The sequence below is a fragment of the Lissotriton vulgaris genome, chromosome 7 (assembly GCF_964263255.1).
Source record: "Lissotriton vulgaris chromosome 7, aLisVul1.2, whole genome shotgun sequence".
Lineage (NCBI taxonomy): Eukaryota > Metazoa > Chordata > Amphibia > Caudata > Salamandridae > Lissotriton > Lissotriton vulgaris.
Window position 1 is genome coordinate 62,751,503 of NC_141695.1, and position 18,167 is coordinate 62,769,669.

At 49.6% G+C, this 18,167-nt stretch overlaps 1 protein-coding gene across 1 annotated transcript in view; it reads left to right on the plus strand.

The window, feature by feature from the left end:
* The window catches only part of LOC147700723 (uncharacterized), a 52,560-nt gene that overhangs the window by 25,948 nt on the left and 8,445 nt on the right, over window positions 1-18,167 (plus strand). The window contains exon 7 of the mRNA XM_086929732.1: window positions 581-670. Within this exon, the coding sequence (XP_086785858.1) occupies window positions 581-670 (90 nt within the window). The remainder of the gene's footprint in view (window positions 1-580; window positions 671-18,167) is intronic.

Consider the following 18,167-nt stretch of genomic DNA (forward strand, 5'->3'; position numbering starts at 1 on the left):
ATAAGACCATTAGAACATTCTGCCACTAGAGGGCAGAATGTTCTAACAAATAAAACAAAGCCTTCAGGAAGCATTAGGGGATTGAAATCCCCTCAGGCTCCCTGAAGCCTTAGTTCACAGCTAGAGCTGTGAAAGGAACATTGGAATATTGGAGCTCCGGGCTTATACCAGCCATTATAAGCCCGGAGCTAGTCCATTGTTTTCAATTGATTTTCCAACGTTCTAATGTTCTAATAGCCGGTATAGCCCTGCTACGAAGGGCTATAAGGCTATTATTCTGCCACTAGAGGGCAGAATGTTCTAACAAATAAAACAAAGCCTTTAGGGAGCGCGAGGGGATTGAAATTCCCTCAGGCTCACTGAAGCCTTTGTTCACAGCTCTGGCTGTGAACAAAGAAACATTGGAATGTTGGAGCTCAAGGCTTATACCAGCCATTTTAAGCCCGGAGCACTCCATTGTTGTCAATGGAGCTCCCAACATTCCAATGTTCTAATAGCTCCTTTTGAATTTGCCATTCATTTAAAAACAGCCACTTTTGTTATTATCTCACTGGATGATCTTATAATCTTGTTTTTGTAGATGTTCCAGCTCCTATACCAATATGCTCACTCAGCCCTGAGCTGCATACTGAAGCACAACCACAGGAGAGGCGTGAGGAAAGAAGCACTGGTAAGTAAAACCCCAGTAATCTCTAAAGAGCCAATATTAGTCTCCCTAATCAGAATAATAGAGTTTTGTTTTAGTTTTGTATATTTTTAGTTTTCATTTAGTTTTAGGAAATCAGTGAGTTCCTCAAGTCAGAGCACAAGTACATTTGAGAAAACATATTTTAAATGAAAAGTACCCAGACAAATGTTTCTGTGTTCTTTCTCAGGTTTAACAGGTTTTTTTTTCTCATGCACTTTTTTTGGAGCATTAGTGAGTTTTATGATCCGCCCTACTCGTGAACGATGTAATAATAACATTGTGTGTGAAACTGTTTTCATTAGGCATTTAGAAGTGTGTTTATTAACGTATTATAGTCGTGCCACATTATATGGACCTTCTATGTTAATTAATATGGTTGCTGATGGGATGTATTCTTCATCCTGCTCCTGCTTATTTTCCAATCACTGGCCTCCTGCATGCCTTCTCTGCCCACAGTCTTCAAAGAGCACAACACGCTGTGGCGCAGCTGGTTATGTGCCTTTGAGATTGTGTTTTATCAATAGAGCTTTCTTTATGTCCCAGACATTGCAAAGTGTCCTAGGACACTTTTGATTTAGTTCCACTGTAGACCTGGCAGAACTTACTAGTGTGTGTATTAACTGTTTGAAATTGTTTCCGTGGACAGAAACTCAGCAGAAGATGCTGGAGTCTTGCATGGAAAGGGGTTAGGAGCACTACCTTAAAAATTGGGATTTGGTAATTTGTAACTTGATAATGCTATGCTATCTGTGATCATTGTGTGCTGCATTTGTCATCTTAGCTCATTATCAATGCCTGAAATGTGTATACACCCCCCTTATTTTTGGGGTGAGTCAGAACTTTACCTTTTCCTTCAGGGGCTCTGTCCATTTCCCTTTCCTACTAGAAATGCCTTCTGCTTCCTTTCTCCTTTATGATTTCGCTATTCATTTGGGGATTAGAATTATTCCGATTTGACGATGTACTCCTCACATCTTTATTGACTCCTCATATGTTAGACATTTCATATCTATTCTGTACCGCTTAGTATTGACATTTTGTATAAAAACCCGTTAACTTTCCTCTGATCTGGAACTCAGTTATTGAGTGGTCCCAGTTACTTTTATAACGCTGCTCAATTTATGTTGGGCATGATGTCGAGGAATGTGGTGTTGCTATTGCAAGATCAAGGGTGCAGGACCAGAATTGACAAAGGTAATTTTGAGGTGATATAAATGTTGGGGTGCATTAATAATTTGGGCTTCAGCTCCTACACAGTCAATCAATCAAAGCATTTATATAGCGCACTACTCACCCGGAGGGTCTCAAGGCGCTAGGGGAGGGGGGGGGGGGGTCCGCTACTGCTCGAACAGCCAGGTCTTGAGCTGCTTCCTGAAGGCGAGGTGGTCCTGGGTCAGGCGGAGGTGGGTCGGGAGGGAGTTCCAAGTCTTGGCGGCCAGGTAGGAGAAGGACCTTCCCCCTCCGGTGGCTCTTCGGAAGCGGGGGCGGCGGCAAGGGCGTGGCCGGTCATCGAAGCTGGCGTGTGGGAGCGTAGAATTTGAGGCGGCTGTTGAGGTATCCTGGGCCTAGGTTGTGTAGGGCTTTGTGTGCGTGGGTGAGGAGACGGAAGGTGATTCTCTTGTTGACCGGGAGCTAGCGCAGGTCTCTCAGGTGTCCGGAGATGTGGCTGCGACGGGGGATGTCCAGGATGAGTCGTGCTGAGGCGTTCTGGATCCGTGGAGTCTCTTCTGGAGTTTGGCGATGGTACCGGCGTAGAGGGAGTTGCCGTAGTCCAGACGGCTGGTGACGAGGGCCTGGGTGACCGTCTTCCTGGTCTCGGTGGGGATTCACCAGAAGATCTTACGTAGCATGCGCAGGATGTTGAAGCACGACGAGGAGACGGCGTTGATTTGTGTGGTCATGGAGAGGGAGGAGTCCAGGATGAAGCCCAGGTTGCGTGCGTGGTCTGTTTGTTTGGGTGCGCTGCCCAGGGCGGGGGGCCACCAGGAGTCGTCCCAGGCGGAGGGTGAAGATCACAGGATGAGGACTTCGTCTTGTCCGAGTTCAGTTTCAGGCGGCTGTTCATCATCCACTTGGCTACGTCTGTCATCCCTTCGTGCAGGTTGGCTCTTGCGGTGGCAGGGTCGTTGGTGAGGGAGAGGATCAGCTGGGTGTCGTCGGCGTAGGAGATGATGTTGAGGTTGTGTTGGCGTGTGATGGCTGCGAGGGGGCTCATGTAGACGTTGAAGAGAGTTGGGCTGAGCGAGGAGCCTTGAGGAACGCCGCAGATGACTTCGGTGGCTTCTGATCTGAACGGGGGGAGGCGGACTCTCTGTGTCCTTCCGGCGAGGAAGGAGATGATCCATTCCAGTGCCTTCTCCTGGATTCCGACGTTGCTGAGGCGCTGCACTAGGGTAACGTGGCAGACAGTGTCGAAAGCCGCGGAGAGGTCTAGGAGGATGAGGGCCGCTGTTTCTCCGTTGTCGAGCAGGGCTCGGATGTCATCGGTGGCTGCGATCAGGGCGGTCTCGGTGCTGTGGTTGGCCCAGAAGCCAGACTGCGAGAGGTCGAGGGATCTGTTCGTCTCGAGGAACGTGGCCAGCTGCTTGTTGACGGTCTTCTCGATGACTTTTGCAGGAAACGGGAGCAGCGAGATGGGGCGGTAGTTCTTGCGGTCGGTGGGGTTGGCTGATGGCTTCTTTAGTAGAGCGCTGAGTTCGGCGTGCTTCCAGCTCTCCGGGAAGGTAGCGGTGTCGAAGGAGGTGTTGATTATGTCCCACAGGTGGGGTGCGATGACAGCGTCGGCCTTGTTGAAGACGTGGTGAGGGCAGGGGTCAGTCGGAGATCCGGAGTGGATGGAGTTCATCGTGCGGACGGTGTCTTCGGTGCTGATCGGGGCCCAGGCGCGGAGGGTGGTGGTGGGGGGCGGTGGTTCGGTCGTGGCGTGCGTCGGTTGAGTGCTGAAGCTGTTGTGTATGTCCGCGATCTTGTTGTAGAAGTAGGAGGCGAGGGAGTTGCAGAGGTCTTGTGAAGGGGTGATGTCGTTGTTTCCGGCGTTGGGGTTGGAGATCTCTTTAACGATGTTGAAGAGTTCCTTGCTGTTGTGTGCGTTGTTGTCCAGTCGTTCCTTGAATGCAGTTTTCTTGGTGGCGTGAATCAGTTGGTGGTGTTTTCGGGTGGCGAGCTTGAGGGCAGTCATGTTGTCCGGTGTTGGGTCTCTGCGCCAGGCTTTCTCGAGGGCTCGGCAGTTCCTCTTGAAGCTCTTGAGTTCGTCGGTGAACCATGGGGCTTTCTTGCTGCCGGGTCTGCTAGGCGGGGTCCTCAGAGGGGCGAGGTGGTCTGCGCAGTTTTTGATCCACTTTGTGAGGTTGGTGGCCGCCTGGCTGGGGTTCGTTGCGCCGGTGGGAGGGTTCTTGCTCAGGGAAGTCGCGAGCTGGTCGGCTGTGATCTTGTACCAGCTTCTGCGTGCAGCCTATTGCTGGTGGTGGTGGATCGTGGTCCTTCTGAAGCTGAAGTGGACGCAGCTGTGGTCCGTCCAGTGGAGTCCGGTGGCGTGGCTGAAGGTGATGTCTTTGCTGGATGAGAACACGGGGTCGAGTGTGTGTCCGGCGTAGTGGGTGGGGATGGTCACCAGCTGCTTGAGTCCGAGGTTTGCGAGGTTGTCCAGCAGGGTGGTGGTGTTGCGGTCGTTGTTGTTCTCCAGGTGGAAGTTGAGGTCCCCGAGGAGGATGTAGTCAGCGGAGGGGAGGGCGTGCGGGCTGATGAAGTCGGCGATGTCTTTGCTGAATTGTGTGCGTGGTCCCGGGGGTCTGTAGAAGAGGGTGCATCTGAGCGTGGTCTTGGGGTTGATGTGGATCTGGAAGTGCAGGTGTTCGGCGGGTGCGAGGGTGTCGTCGGTGTTGGTCGTGATGCGGATGGTGTTCCTGTGGATGATGGCGATGCCTCCTCCTGTCTGGTTGACGCGGTCCCTCCGGATGATCTCGTAGCCGTCCGGGATGGCGATGGCGATGTCGGGCGCTGAGGAGGCGTTCATCCAGGTTTCCGTGAGGAAGGTGACGTCAGGGGCTGTGGTATCGAGCAGGTTCCAGAGCTCGACGGCGTGTCTGTGGACGGAGCGGGTGTTGAGCAGGATGCACTTCAGGTGGCTGCTGCTCGTCTTGGTCGGTGCTGGTGTAGTGCAGGTCCGGATGCAGGTGAACTTGCACGAGTGGCAGCAGAAAGGTCCATGGGTGCGTCTCGGGGTGTCTCGGTAGCACCCCGGGATCCGGCCGGCGTGTAGTGCGTTGAGCTCGGTGGCGTCGTAGGTCCGGCGGGTGGGCTGGTGTCTGCAGGGGCCAGGGGTCCTGGCACTGGGCGCGGTCCAGGCGCGGACGGGTGCAGTCCTTTGTGCTAAGATGAATAGACAACGTGTGATTTTAGAATCTGTTAGCATTTCACAGAGCAGTCAGGCTACATTTTTTGAGGCAATTTATAAAGTATTTGTGCAACGCTTCATTACATTAACTCAGTGAAAATACCAAAAAAGACTCCACACCAGTTTAGAACAATAGAGAATAATTATCAGAGTAAAATAAGATCAAAACGACAAAAATCTAGGAAGTAGAGAGATAACATTTTGAACAATAGATGTGAAAACAGTGCTTAGAAATCACAAGCGGTGAAAAAGTTACTTGAGGTTGCGAGGTACCTCTGCAAATCCAAAGTTGAGGCGGACAGTGATCGAGGGCAGGCTGGCTACTGATCCCACACAGGTCCACTGAAAAATTACCTTGTATGGAGCAAATCTTCGAAGACTCAATGCATGGGTTCCGATTTACACAGTCGGGCCAAAGCGTTGTCATCGAGCCTCTCAGACTGTGTTGAATGTTCGGTGCTGCGTTGTCATTGAACTACGCAGGAATTTCCTCCGTTAGGAGGGGGCACTTCAGGCAAGGGTAAACACCCATATGGCAGAGTACAGCAGCCTCAGCAGAGTTGCAAGAAGTCATTTGCGTCCCTGAGACTTCAGAAAACCGGAGGCACGCCAGAAAACCCTTGGAGAATCTTGGGTTCATGGATGTAGAGAGCAGGTCCAGTTCTTGCCAGGCAAGAAGCAGCAGGCCAATTTAGCAAAGCATGTTGCAAAGTCGCAGTCCCACCTGTAGCATCAATCAGCAGGCAGCATGCTAATACAGTAGAGCAAATAGCAAAGTGGCAGTTCCTCCGACAGCAAAGCAGCTCTTCTTCCAGGTAGAATGCCCTTGCTTCCTGTAGAGTTACGATTTGGTGGTGTGTATGTGGGATTCTTGTAAAGCGCACTGTTACTCTACCCGAGTGTCCTGGCGCTGTAGACCGCTGGGGAACCCGTCCTGGTTTTCCCTGTGAGATGGTCCCTTTCTGGGTATCTCCAGGGTGAAACCAGGCATCCCCAGTGTCTGTGGGGGGCCGTTGTAGAGATGAGGCAAGCTTAATGCCCAGAGTTACCGAGTGTGTTCCCTGATTAGACTAGGCACTAAGGCGAGAATTATCGAGACCGTTGACCCCTGGTCCACGACCCTGCCGCGTTGGGAATTGAACCCTGGTCCTGGGCTGTTCTCTGCTTACAGGTCTGCCGCCTCTAACCAGTGAGCCACACCACTCTACGCAGGGTCAGCAGTCCAATACTTATACCCAAATGCGCCTTTGAAGTGGGCGAGACATCAGAGGCCTTTGAAGATCACAAAGTCCCTTCCTTTCCTGCCCTGGCTTTAGGCACACTCCACGGGGGGTAAGCAGCCCTTTGTGTGGGGATAGGCACAGCCCTATTCAAGTGCAAGTGTCAGCTCCTTCCTCCCAATCTACCTCAGGAAGGCCCATCAGCATGGTGATGGGGTACCAGGATGCCCAAGTGTTTCAGGCAATCCCAAAGTTAACTTATGGGAGAGATAGGTCTTTCAGTACTGACTAACAAATGTAAGAGACTTTCACAACCAGGGCATGTAAAACTTAAAAGTGCATGTCCTACTTTTTAAATGCACCTCACTCTGCCCGTGGGGCCATCTAGGGCCTACATTTGGAGTGACTTATAAGTATTAAAAAAGAAGGTTTGGGTCTGGCAAGTAGGTGCACTTGCCAGGTCAAAATGGGTTTAAAACTGCACACACAGGCTCTGCAGTGGCAGGCCTGAGCCATGTTTTAAGGGCTGTTGAGTGGGTGGCTCAATCAGTGCTGCAGGCCCACTAGTAGCATTTTATTTACAGGCCCTGGGCACATATAGTGCACGTTGCTAGGAACTTCTAAGTAATTAAATATTTGGATAAGACGATGTTACAATGTTAGAGTACAGAGCATATGCACTTTCGCACTGGTTAGCAGTGATAAGGTTCCCAGAATCCTAAAGACAGCAAAAAAGAAGTCAGCAGAACAGATGGTCAGAAGGCAAAAAGTCAGGGAAACGATGCCAGGTCTAACATGTGCCCCCCCTGCTGAAGGTGGGGAGAGCTACCCAACCCCTTGGGAGTTCTCGTCACTAAGGCAAAACAACTTGGAGAGACCATCAGCATTGGCGTTGTTTGTGCCAGGACGATGTTCCATCATAAAGTCCATTCCATGTAGGGAGATTGACCACCTCAACAGTTTGGGATTCTTACCCGGAAGTGAGTGGCAGACAGGTATGGCCTTAGCTTCTTCAACACCCAGACTACAGCAAAGACTTTCCTTTCAATGGTGCTCCACCTCTGTTCCCTGGGAAGTAGTCTCCTATAAATGAAGGCTAGAGGCTGAACCCGGCCCTCTTTATTTAGCTGTGAGAGGATGGCCCCTATGCCATGCTCTGAGGCGTCTGTCTGGACAACAAACTCTTGGGAGAAATGGGAGGCATTGAGCACTGGTGATGTGAACATGGGTTATTTCAGGGCATCAACACCTTTCTGGCAAGCTTCTGTCCAGCTCACCTGATGTGTCTGCTTCTTGGATCTGCCATGGACCATGTAGTCGGGCACAACCATTTGGGTGGCCTGAGCTCCACCTCCTTCCAGATGGTGTGCTTCAATTCATTAGCCAGTAGACAATCCACAGGCATGGACAGACTCACAGTTACCTTCAGCAGACTGAGACCCGCACACTACACTCAAAGGGAATTATAGCCACAGGGTAGTGGCTGTCACGGTTGTCTGCGTCAACAACTTGTGGACCGTGTTCGAGACTACCTTCTCTGAAGAAACCAGATGACACTTGACGGTAGTTATGCAACCTTCTGTTGATTGATTAATTTATTTATTTGTGCTCAGTGCTCCTGCATAGTGGTAAAATAATTTATTAATTTGCGCTTGTACTTTAGTTAGGCATTTTTGAAGGACGACTGTGCCCCTGCTTTGGCTCGCGCTACCCTACCGCCATTTTGCTGTTGTTGTTGTTTACCTTGTCCCCGTGTCTCCTCCCCGCTCCCGCCTCCCAGCTGACCCTCCCACGCTCCGCCCCCCTCCACTATCCATTTATGGACAGATGGACCTACGCGCAGCGTCCACGTCGAAGGTGCGCCAAAGGTAAGCCCGTCTACGCCTGGACCGCGCCCAGCGCCAGACCCCCTTGTCCCCGCCGCTCCCAACCCTCTAGAGTCACATATGATGCCGCTACTCTCCTCGCCCTCAACCCGGACGTACTCCACTATGCTGCGAAGCTACTCCAGGACGTATCCACGGCCCATTCGCCTGCCTCTCCTGCAAATTCAACTGCTTCAGAACCCTCACCAAATCCACGTCCTCCAAACACAACTCCGACTCTAACCGCCTAAATTGCATCCTGCTCAACACCCGCTCGGTCCACAGACACGCAACAGAACTCTGGGACCTAATCGACACTGCGTCACCTGACATCGCCTTCCTTACTGAAACATGGATGAACACATCATCTGCTCCCGGCATCGCCATAGCCATACCGGACGCTTACAAGATTATCCGAAAAGACCGCACCAATCAAACAGGAGGAGGCATCGCCATCGTCCACAGAAACACCATCAAAATCACAACCAGCTCCGACGACAATCTTGCAACCGCCGAACATCTCCACTTTCAGATCCACACCGACCCCAGGACCACACTTAGAGGCACCCTCATTTACAGGCCTCCAGGCACCCGCACTCAATTCAGCGATGACATCACGGACTTCGTCAGCCCACACGCCCTAGCCTCCGAGAACTACATTCTTCTAGGAGACCTCAACTACCACCTTGAAAACAAACACGACAGCCACACCAACTCCCTTCCGGACAACCTGGCCAATCTCGGACTCAAACAACTTGTTGACACCCCCACTCACACAGCCGGACACACCCTATCTTCACCTCCAGCAAGCACATCTCCTTCGATCGCACTACAGCTATCCACTGGACGGATCATAGTTGTGTTCACTTCAGCTACAAAACCATCATGACCCACAACCGTCCACAACCTATTCCTCGGAGAAACACGCCGAACTCAGCGCCCTCCTGAAGAAACCAACAGCAGACCCCTCAGAACTGAAAAACTACCGACCCATATCCCTCCTCCCTTTCCCGGCCAAAGTCATCGAGAAAGCCGTCAACAGCCAGCTCGCCGCCTTCATTGAATCCAACAACTCCCTTGATCCATCTCAATCCGGGTTTCGAGCCAAACACAGCACCGAAACCGCCCTCATTGCAGCGACCGACGACATCCGAGCACTCCTGGACAACGGAGAAACAGTGGCCCTCATCCTACTCGACCTTTCTGCCGCTTTCGACACAGTCTGCCACAGCACCCTTATACATCGCCTCAGCAACATTGGCATACAAGGAAAAGCCTTGGACTGGATCATCTCATTCCTCGCTGGGAGAACTCAGAGTCCGACTTCCCCCATTCTACTCAGAGGCCACCGAAGTCATCTGCGGCATACCTCAAGGATCCTCACTCAGTCCCACCCTCTTCAACGTCTACATGAGTCCTCTCGCCTCCATCGTGCGTCAACACAACCTCAACATCATCTCTTACGCCGACGACACCCAGCTAATCCTTTCCCTCACCAAAGACCCCAACACCGCCAAAACCAATCTTCACGAAGGCATGAAAGAAGTAGCCGAATGGATGAAACAGAGCCGCCTAAAACTCAACTCAGACAAAACGGAGGTGCTCATCCTAGGATCTTCCCCCTCAGCTTGGGACGACTCTTGGTGGCCTTCAGCTCTGGGCACAGCACCCACACCCACGGACCATGCACGCAACATTGGCTTCATCCTAGACTCCTCTCTCTCGATGTCCAGACAAGTCAACGCCGTCTCGTCCTCCTGCTTCAACGTACTTTGCATCCTCAAAAAGATCTTCCGCTGGATCCCCCTCGAGACAAGAAAGACTGTCACCCATGCACTGGTCACGAGTCGACTGGATTATGGTAACACACTTAAAGCCGGAATCACAACAAAATTACAGAAAAAACTCCAGCGCATCCAAAACGCGTCAGCGAGACTCATACTAGACATCCCGCGCCAAGATCACATCACCGGACATCTAAAAGACCTCCACTGGCTTCCCGTCAACAAAAGAATTACTTTCCGCCTCCTCACCCACGCACACAAGGCCCTCTACAATCTAGGACCCGAATGCCTCAACACTCGACTGTCCTTCTACAAACCCACCCGCCAACTAAGATTGTCCGATCAAGCCCTCGCCGCATTCCCGCGCATCCGGAAATCCACCATGGGTGGCAGATCCTTCTCATTCCTGGCTGCCAAGACCTGGAACTCACTCCCCACCCACCTCTGCCTTACTCAGAACCACATCTCCTTCAGAAAAGAACTGAAAACCTGGCTATTCGACAAATAATTGAACCCCTTCCCTAGCGCCTTGAGACCCTCTGGGTGAGTAGTGCGCTATATAAATGCCCGAACTTGAACTTCTCTCAGAGCCTCCACCTTCTGCCCATTAATGGATACCCACCGACTGTTTAGGGACACTAGGGTTAAATGTACACTCTCCCAAGCACAATCTCCTCCCCAAGCGCTACACTAGCCAAACACAGTGACTGCCTAACGGTGGGGGACTGTGCCCACTTGGGACACTTACCATCCCCTTTGTAGTGCCTCCCCTATCAAAATGGTGTTGGTGCAGATTTGGAAATCAAAGACTAAACACATACTCTGTTAAAAACAAATTATACAGCCTCTGATAATCGTTTGCCTCACTGACCTTCAGACAACCAGCCAGTGCCTTGCAAAAAGAATCCACACAATCCACCCAGGTCTGTTCGGAAATCTTCTGACTATACCTGCATTTCTGCCTATATTTCTCTGGGGTCAGACCAAACTTTCTGATTAGGACCTCCTTCATGAGAGGGATACCTCAGCCTGCTACTCTTTCGAGGGCCAGTAGTGTCCCTCCCCTCACTAGGGAAATGTCTCAAAAGACTAGCCCCCAATCTGCCTGAGGGAACTTGTGCATTTGGAGTGCAATTTCATAGGTCTCAAACCATCTGTCTATCTCTTCTCCCACCACAAAATCAGACACCAGACCTTTGGATGTCAGAGGGCATGGAAGAATTGCTGCCACCATCACTGCTGGACACCACCTGTCTGCTAATAATGCCCAGCTCTCTCAGGCTCATCTCCTGAGCCAACATGGTCTTCTTTTTCTCAATTACCAATCTTTTTCTCTTTCCCTCCCTCTCTATAGCCAGCCTTCTTTCTTCTAAGGCTCTCCCTTTTTCTAATATGAGCTTAGCCAGCTTCAATTTCTTCCCCTCACTCATGTCCACCAGCTCCTCTGGGGTCAGCCCTTTAGAGGACACACTGTTCCCTGGCACAGGAGGCACCACTGCTCCTTGCAAGGTGTTAGCCCCCTGGCCCACATGCAGTACCAAATTCTCCACTGAATCCTGGTCCTCATGACCATCATCCTCTTATCTCCTCATCGTCCTCCTCCTCAAAGTTCTTATGTGCTTAATCCCTAGCTTCTACCAAGGCACTCCGCACCTTTTGCAGCTCTACCTTTATTTATTTATTTGTGGATTTGTAGAGCGCAAGCGAATCATCCCCGAAAGGATCTCTCGGCGCTATGCAGGAGAAAGGTCAGGAGGGGGTGAGTTTAAAAGAGCCATGTCTTCAACAATTTTTTTAAATTGGTTAGGTCCCTGCAGGACCTGAGATTTTGTGGGAGAGTGATCCAGTAGTTGGCTGCCAGGTAGAAGGCCCTGCCTCCCATACGTGCCTTCCGTATTTTCTGGGTACACAGAAAGTTGGAGTTGCTGGATCTCAATTGTCTGACTGGCCTATACCATCTGATTTTGTTCCTGAAGTAGGCCGGTCCCTTTCCCAGTAAAGATCTGAAGGTTACGCACAGCATCTTAAAGATAGCTCTCTTCCTCACCGGGAGCCAGTGTAGCTGGTGCAACAGAGGAGCTGACGGAGTTCTTGCCGGTTTGTTGAGAGCAAGCGGGGCCGCGGTGTTCTGCACTACCTGGAGTCGAGATAGAAGGTCCTCCCTTACTCCTACCAGCAGCGAGTTCCATAATCCAGCCGGCTCACCAGGAGTGACTGGATGAGGGTCTTCCTAGCAGACAAAGGAATCCATGGAAAGACCTTTCTGAGCATTCTCATGGTGCCGAAGCAGGCCCCTGAAACCGACTTGACCTGTTCCTCCATGGATAGTCTATTGTCTATCTTGATGCCCAAGTTCTTCGCACAGCTCCTGGGTGCGGGGGCGTTCCCAAGTTCATTGGGCCACCATTCCGAGGACCAAATGTCCTCCGCCTTACCGAACAGCAGTATTTCGGTTTTAGATGAGTTTAGCAGTAGAAAATGTTTCCTCATCCAGGTTGCAATGCTAGGCATGCAGCTTCTGAACCTGGATTGGGTGGAGAGGACATCCTCCCCAATCGGGACAATTAGCTGCGTGTCGTCCACATATGATATGGTATGAACACCATGGCCCCTGATGATGTCGGCCAGTGGAGTTAAGTATGCATTGAACAGGGTCGGACTGAGCACCGATCCCTGTGGTACACCCTTGTCTACATTGACAGTTTGTGATATGAACGTATCTAGCTGGATGCTCTGGGTACACCCTGCAAGGAAGCTCTGGATCCACTTGAGTGCCCTACCCTGCACTCCTATCCTCCCCAGTCTGCCTAGCAGTGTCGTGTGTGAGATTGTGTCAAACGCTGCTGACAGATCGAGGAGGATTACGATATCTGGGGTCCCACTATCCAGGGTCATTCCGTGCTGTGTGATGCATGAAATCCTGATTGGGAGGGGTCCAGGAGGTTGTGCTGTAACAGATAGTTGGAAAGTTGTTGGTTCACCAGCGTTTCAAGAACCTTCGAGCAGCAAGGGAGGAGAGAGATTGGCCTATAGTTCTGTAGGTCATTTGGGTCTGCTGCCACTTTTTTCAGGAGTGTCTTTACCCGTGCACTCTTCCATTCATTGGGAACGACCGCCACCTCCAGTGAGGTGTTATATATTTTGGCCAGAGCCTCTGCCAGGACCGTACTGAGCGCAGCCATAACGGCTGGGGGGGCCGTATCTAATGGCGAACCCAATTTTGCACGGCTTAATAGGGGCGCCACTTGCTCTCTAGTTACCTTGGTAAAGGCATCCAACCCATAGGGCAGGGCCGGTTCTTGTGATCTATTTCCAGGCAGATATTCCTCCTCTGGGTCATGGGATGTCGTTCCAAAGGATTGGTAAATCAGATCAATCTTACTGGAAAAATACCTGGCAATGTCATCACACCTTTCCTGCCTGGGGGGGGGGGGGGGGGGGGAGGGGGGGAGGGGGGGGGCTTCGTTACTGGCCTTGGGATTTGTGAATTCCTTCAGGATCCTATAGAGTTCCCTGGAGGAGTTGTCCGCCTCCGTTATGCGTGCGCCCAGATATGTCCTTCTTGCTGTATTACAGATCTGTGGGAAGTCCGATATGTTAATCTATCTGACATTTCCTTAGTTTTCCTCCACCTCCTCTCTAAAGCCCTGCATAGAGACTTTTCCTTCCTGAGGGTATCCGAATACCAGGGGGAAGGGGCTGACCTCTCCTGCGTTGTGGCTCTTTTCAGCGGGAGAATCCTAAGTAGGAACCTCAAACTCCTTGCAAAAATCCTTGAGTTGCTGTACTGTGTCCTTCTCTAACTTGGAATATTCCAAATCCATGCTTGCAGGTGCAGGTGCAGTTATGGGACCTCCAGTCAGAGACATGATTTAGATTAAAATGGAAAAAATGCCTATGGAGAAGAAATGAAAAATAAAAAATGCCAATTGAAGAGAGCTGGAAGAAAATGCCAATGGGGATCAGAGACGATTGTTTAAATTGGTCTAGTTCAGAAAAATAGAGTATATTTATTTGAGTAAAAGAAGACCAAAACAACAAAAAGCCACTGAGTAGAAGCCAAGATATTAATTTTTAAAAATTAACTGACCTACATGAATTAAAAAGGAAGGACTGCCTGGCAAATAGGTTAACTTGCCAGTTCAAAATAGTGGTTTAAAACTGCACACACCAGCTCTGAAGTGGCAGGCTTGAGCCATGTTTAAAGGCCACAGAGTAAGTGGCGCAGTCAGTGCTAAAGGCCCACCAGTAGCATTTAATTTGCATGCCCTGGGTACATATTGTGTACTTTACTAGGGACTTACAACTAAATTAAATATGGCAATTGTGGATAAGCAAATGTTGCCATGTTTAGAGAACAGCCATTAACGATAATGGGGTGACACTGTGTCCCTCTGAACCTGGGTAAGTATACACTAGAAACAAAAGTGGTTCTGCCGGGTACGACAAATGATTTGTACATAGTATTCAATACACAGCGGGTGTTTTAAAAGAACACATTTCCATAAAGAATAATCTTTAGAAACTCACCAAGAGAACATTTTTGATTACACAGTAAATGTTATTCTTTACTATTCAATGTATATTGGGTTGGCTGTCGTGCAGTAAAATACACAAACAATAATAACTACATAAGATTCAAGTGTACAGTAAGTGACTAATTGTGATTAGCGACAATAGTGCTGTACAAGGGTGACATGGATGACATATGAATACACAGGGGGGAAAAAACATATATTTATAGTCGTCCCAAATGCTAACATAACCCTCTGACAGGGATTATATTTTCCCATTCGTTACAGGGGGATTGTGATTGTGTGGACTGAATAATGACTGTAAGGTCAACGTTTCGACCCTAGATGATGGAGCGTATTCTTGAGCATCCTGAGCGGGTCTTCTTCAGGACAAGCGTGGGGAGGACAGCCGGTTGGGTGAAAGCCAAACTAAAATCAGGATGGTGTGTACATGGTTTATAAGACGGCATCAAAGCTGGTGGCAGCCATAGGCTTACCGTCGTCAGTGAATCCTAATGAATCAGAATCCAACGGGAATCAAAGGAAAAACATAGGTGTCAGCCGACACCTATGACTCACGCCGGTAGGCCGTGGTCTGGGTAGACAGTCATGGGGGCCACGGAAGCTCGTGGTCTGGACGAGAAAGGAAGGGCAAGTAAGACCTGGGTGGCAAGGGAGGTTCCTATCTATAGAGCCCTAAATTGGTCCATCATACCTTAACTGATGCACACTTCACCGTCCGGTTGAAGTTGAATTAAAGAGACGGCCGCCAAGGCGATCCAATTCTCTAAAGGAGGAGGAGTTTAGAGAACTGAGCATATACACTTTAGCACTGGTTGGTTAGCAGTTGTAAAGTGGCCAGAATCCTAAAGCCAGCAAAAATAAAGTCCGGAAAACAGGAGGTCAGAATGCAAAATGTTTGGGAAAACCACACTAAGGATGCCAGGTCTATCAACTTTAAATAGAAAAAAAGTTGTTTGGATTGTGAGCCTAGCGAAAGTTAAGCATTTTAACCTAAGCCGTATTATCAGGGCATTTGGGTCCCAGCAAACCCTTTCTCATTGCTCAATAGTTTGTGACTGAGCTCAGAATTATAATCATAAGCAGAAGAGATGTAAATGTACTCATTGCCCCCTTTTGTGGTACAGGATCCGGCACAGACGATCACCCCATTACTGGTACCTTCAAAGTTGAGCTCTTGTTTCTTTTAAATGATCTGACATCAGAGCCTCGCAACACGTTAAGTCCAGCTGTAATTTGGGATGGATATAGTAAGGGTGGTGGCATAGTCTTATTAGTGGCATTGTTGCCTAGATTAGGATTAGCAAATAGAAAAAGCGTAGTACGAAGTCCAAATCTATGTGGAACTTGGAATGCCTTACAAAAATATCTTACATACAACTGAATAATTATTTTGCTCATACTGATGCTTATGAGCAACGTACAACATTATGTGGGTTCATTCCTATTCACTTTGAGTAAGCTGATGTATACTATTGAGATGTTTTGATAAGTTAGCCAATTTCTTTTTATGTTTGAAACATATAACTTATGTACTGCATGTGTATGCACTAGAGTACAAGTTTGTTCCACTTAAGCATAGGCTCCAGCCATGCTGAGCTTGTTGATGTGTGATTTTCACTGTTTTCAAATACCGGTTGGTCTCTTAGACAGAGCCATTATGTATATACGGAAGATATTGCAATTTTCATGGTAATAATCAATATTAACTAAAAGAGTAAAAATCAGTACTGTTTTACCTACTCATAGAAACCATTTGTGAATCAGCCCCAAAACATCTGGAATGGGTAGAAATATGAAAATTGAAGTCATATCCCTTTACAGTTATTCCAGATAGAAAGAGCAGCACCCTCTATGCATTTTTACCAGCTGTCGACTCTCCCAAATCTCCCAATCCTGGCATTGCAAATTTTAGAAAGGGACACCTGCTGTGTCAGATGTGCTTCGTGTGGGAGGAAGGATGAAAACTTAAGTCCTAAGTGATAATTGGCCCTGCTTGGGTGCCAGGGTTGATGTGATGTGTCCTTAAAATCTTTCTGTATCTTCCACTAAGGATGCAGAGCCTTGTATCTCTTTCCACCAGTGGCATCACTCAGTGACACCATAGTTAGAGAAGGATAATTGATTTTACTGCTCAAATATTCCTTTTGAACATGCAGAGAATACCTAATCCATGCTCTTTTTTGCTGATGTGCCTCTAACGTTTGATGCTTTGCACTGAACCACCATCTGGTTTGAGTCAAGCACGAAGTTCAAGTTCAGAAATTTATATAGCGCACTACTCACCCAGAGGGTCTCAAGGTGCTAGGGGAGGCGGGTGCTTTTACTTATCGAATATCCAAGTTTTAGTTGCTTTCTGAAGGAGAGGTGGTTCTGAGTAAGGCGGAGGTGGGTGGGGAGAGAATTCCAGGTCTTGGCCGCTAAGTAGGAGAAGGATCTTCCCCCCCCCCCCCCATGGTGGATGTGCGGAATTGCGGCGAGGGCTTGATTAAATGATCGTAGTTTGCGGGTGGGGGTGTAGAAGGACAGTCGCGTGTTGAGGCATTCGAGTCCTAGGTCGTAGAGGGCTTTGTGTGCGTGGGTGAGGAGACGGAACGTTATTCTCTTGTTGACGGGGAGCCAGTGGAGATCTTTCAGGTGACCGGAAATATGGGCTTGACGAGGGATGTCCAATATGAGTCTGGCTGAGGCGTTTTGGATGCGTTGAAGTTTTTTCTGTAATTTGGCTGTGGTTCCAGCGTAAAGGGTGTTTCCGTAATCCAGTCGACTGGTGACCAGTGCGTGGTTGACCGTCTTTCTTGTTTCGGTGGGGATCCAACATAAGACTTTTTTGAGCATGTGTAGGATGTTGAAGCAGGATGATGAGACGGCATTGGCTTGTCTGGTCATCGAGAGGGAGGAGTCCAGGATGAAGCCCAGGTTACGTGCGTGATCCGTAGGTATGGGTGCGGTTCCCAGGGCTGGTGGCCACCAAGAGTCATCCCAGGCAGAGGGGGATGAGCCTAAGATGAGGACTTCCGTTTTGTCAGAGTTCAGTTTTAAACGGCTGTTCTTCATCCACTCGGCTACTTCTTTCATTCCTTCGTGTAGGTTGGTTTTGGCGGTGTTTGGGTCTTTGGTGAGAGAGAGGATCAGCTGGGTGTCGTCTGCGTAGGAGATGATGTTGAGGTTGTGTTGGCGCGCGATGGATGCGAGGGGACTCATGTATACGTTGAAGAGGGTGGGACTGAGTGATGATCCTTGTGGTACGCCGCAGATGACTTCGGTGGCCTCTGATCTAAAAGGGGGGAGGCGGACTCTCTGGGTTCTTCCGGCGAGGAACGAGATGATCCAGTCCAATGCTTTTCCTTGTATTCCGATGTTGCTGAGGCATTGTATGAGGGTGCTATGACAGACTGTGTCGAAGGCTGCGGAGAGGTCGAGTAGGATTAGGGCAACTGTTTCATCATTGTCTAGTAGTGTTCGAATGTCGTCTGTTGCTGCGATGAGCGCGGTTTCGGTGCTGTGTTTGGCTCGGAAGCCGGACTGTGAGGGGTCGAGGGATTTGTTGGATTCAAGGAAGGCGGCGAGCTGGCTGTTGACGGCTTTCTCAATAACTTTGGCAGGGAATGGGAGGAGCGAGATGGGGAGGTAGTTCTTAAGTTCAGTGGGGTCTGCTGTGGGTTTCTTCAGAAGAGCGCTG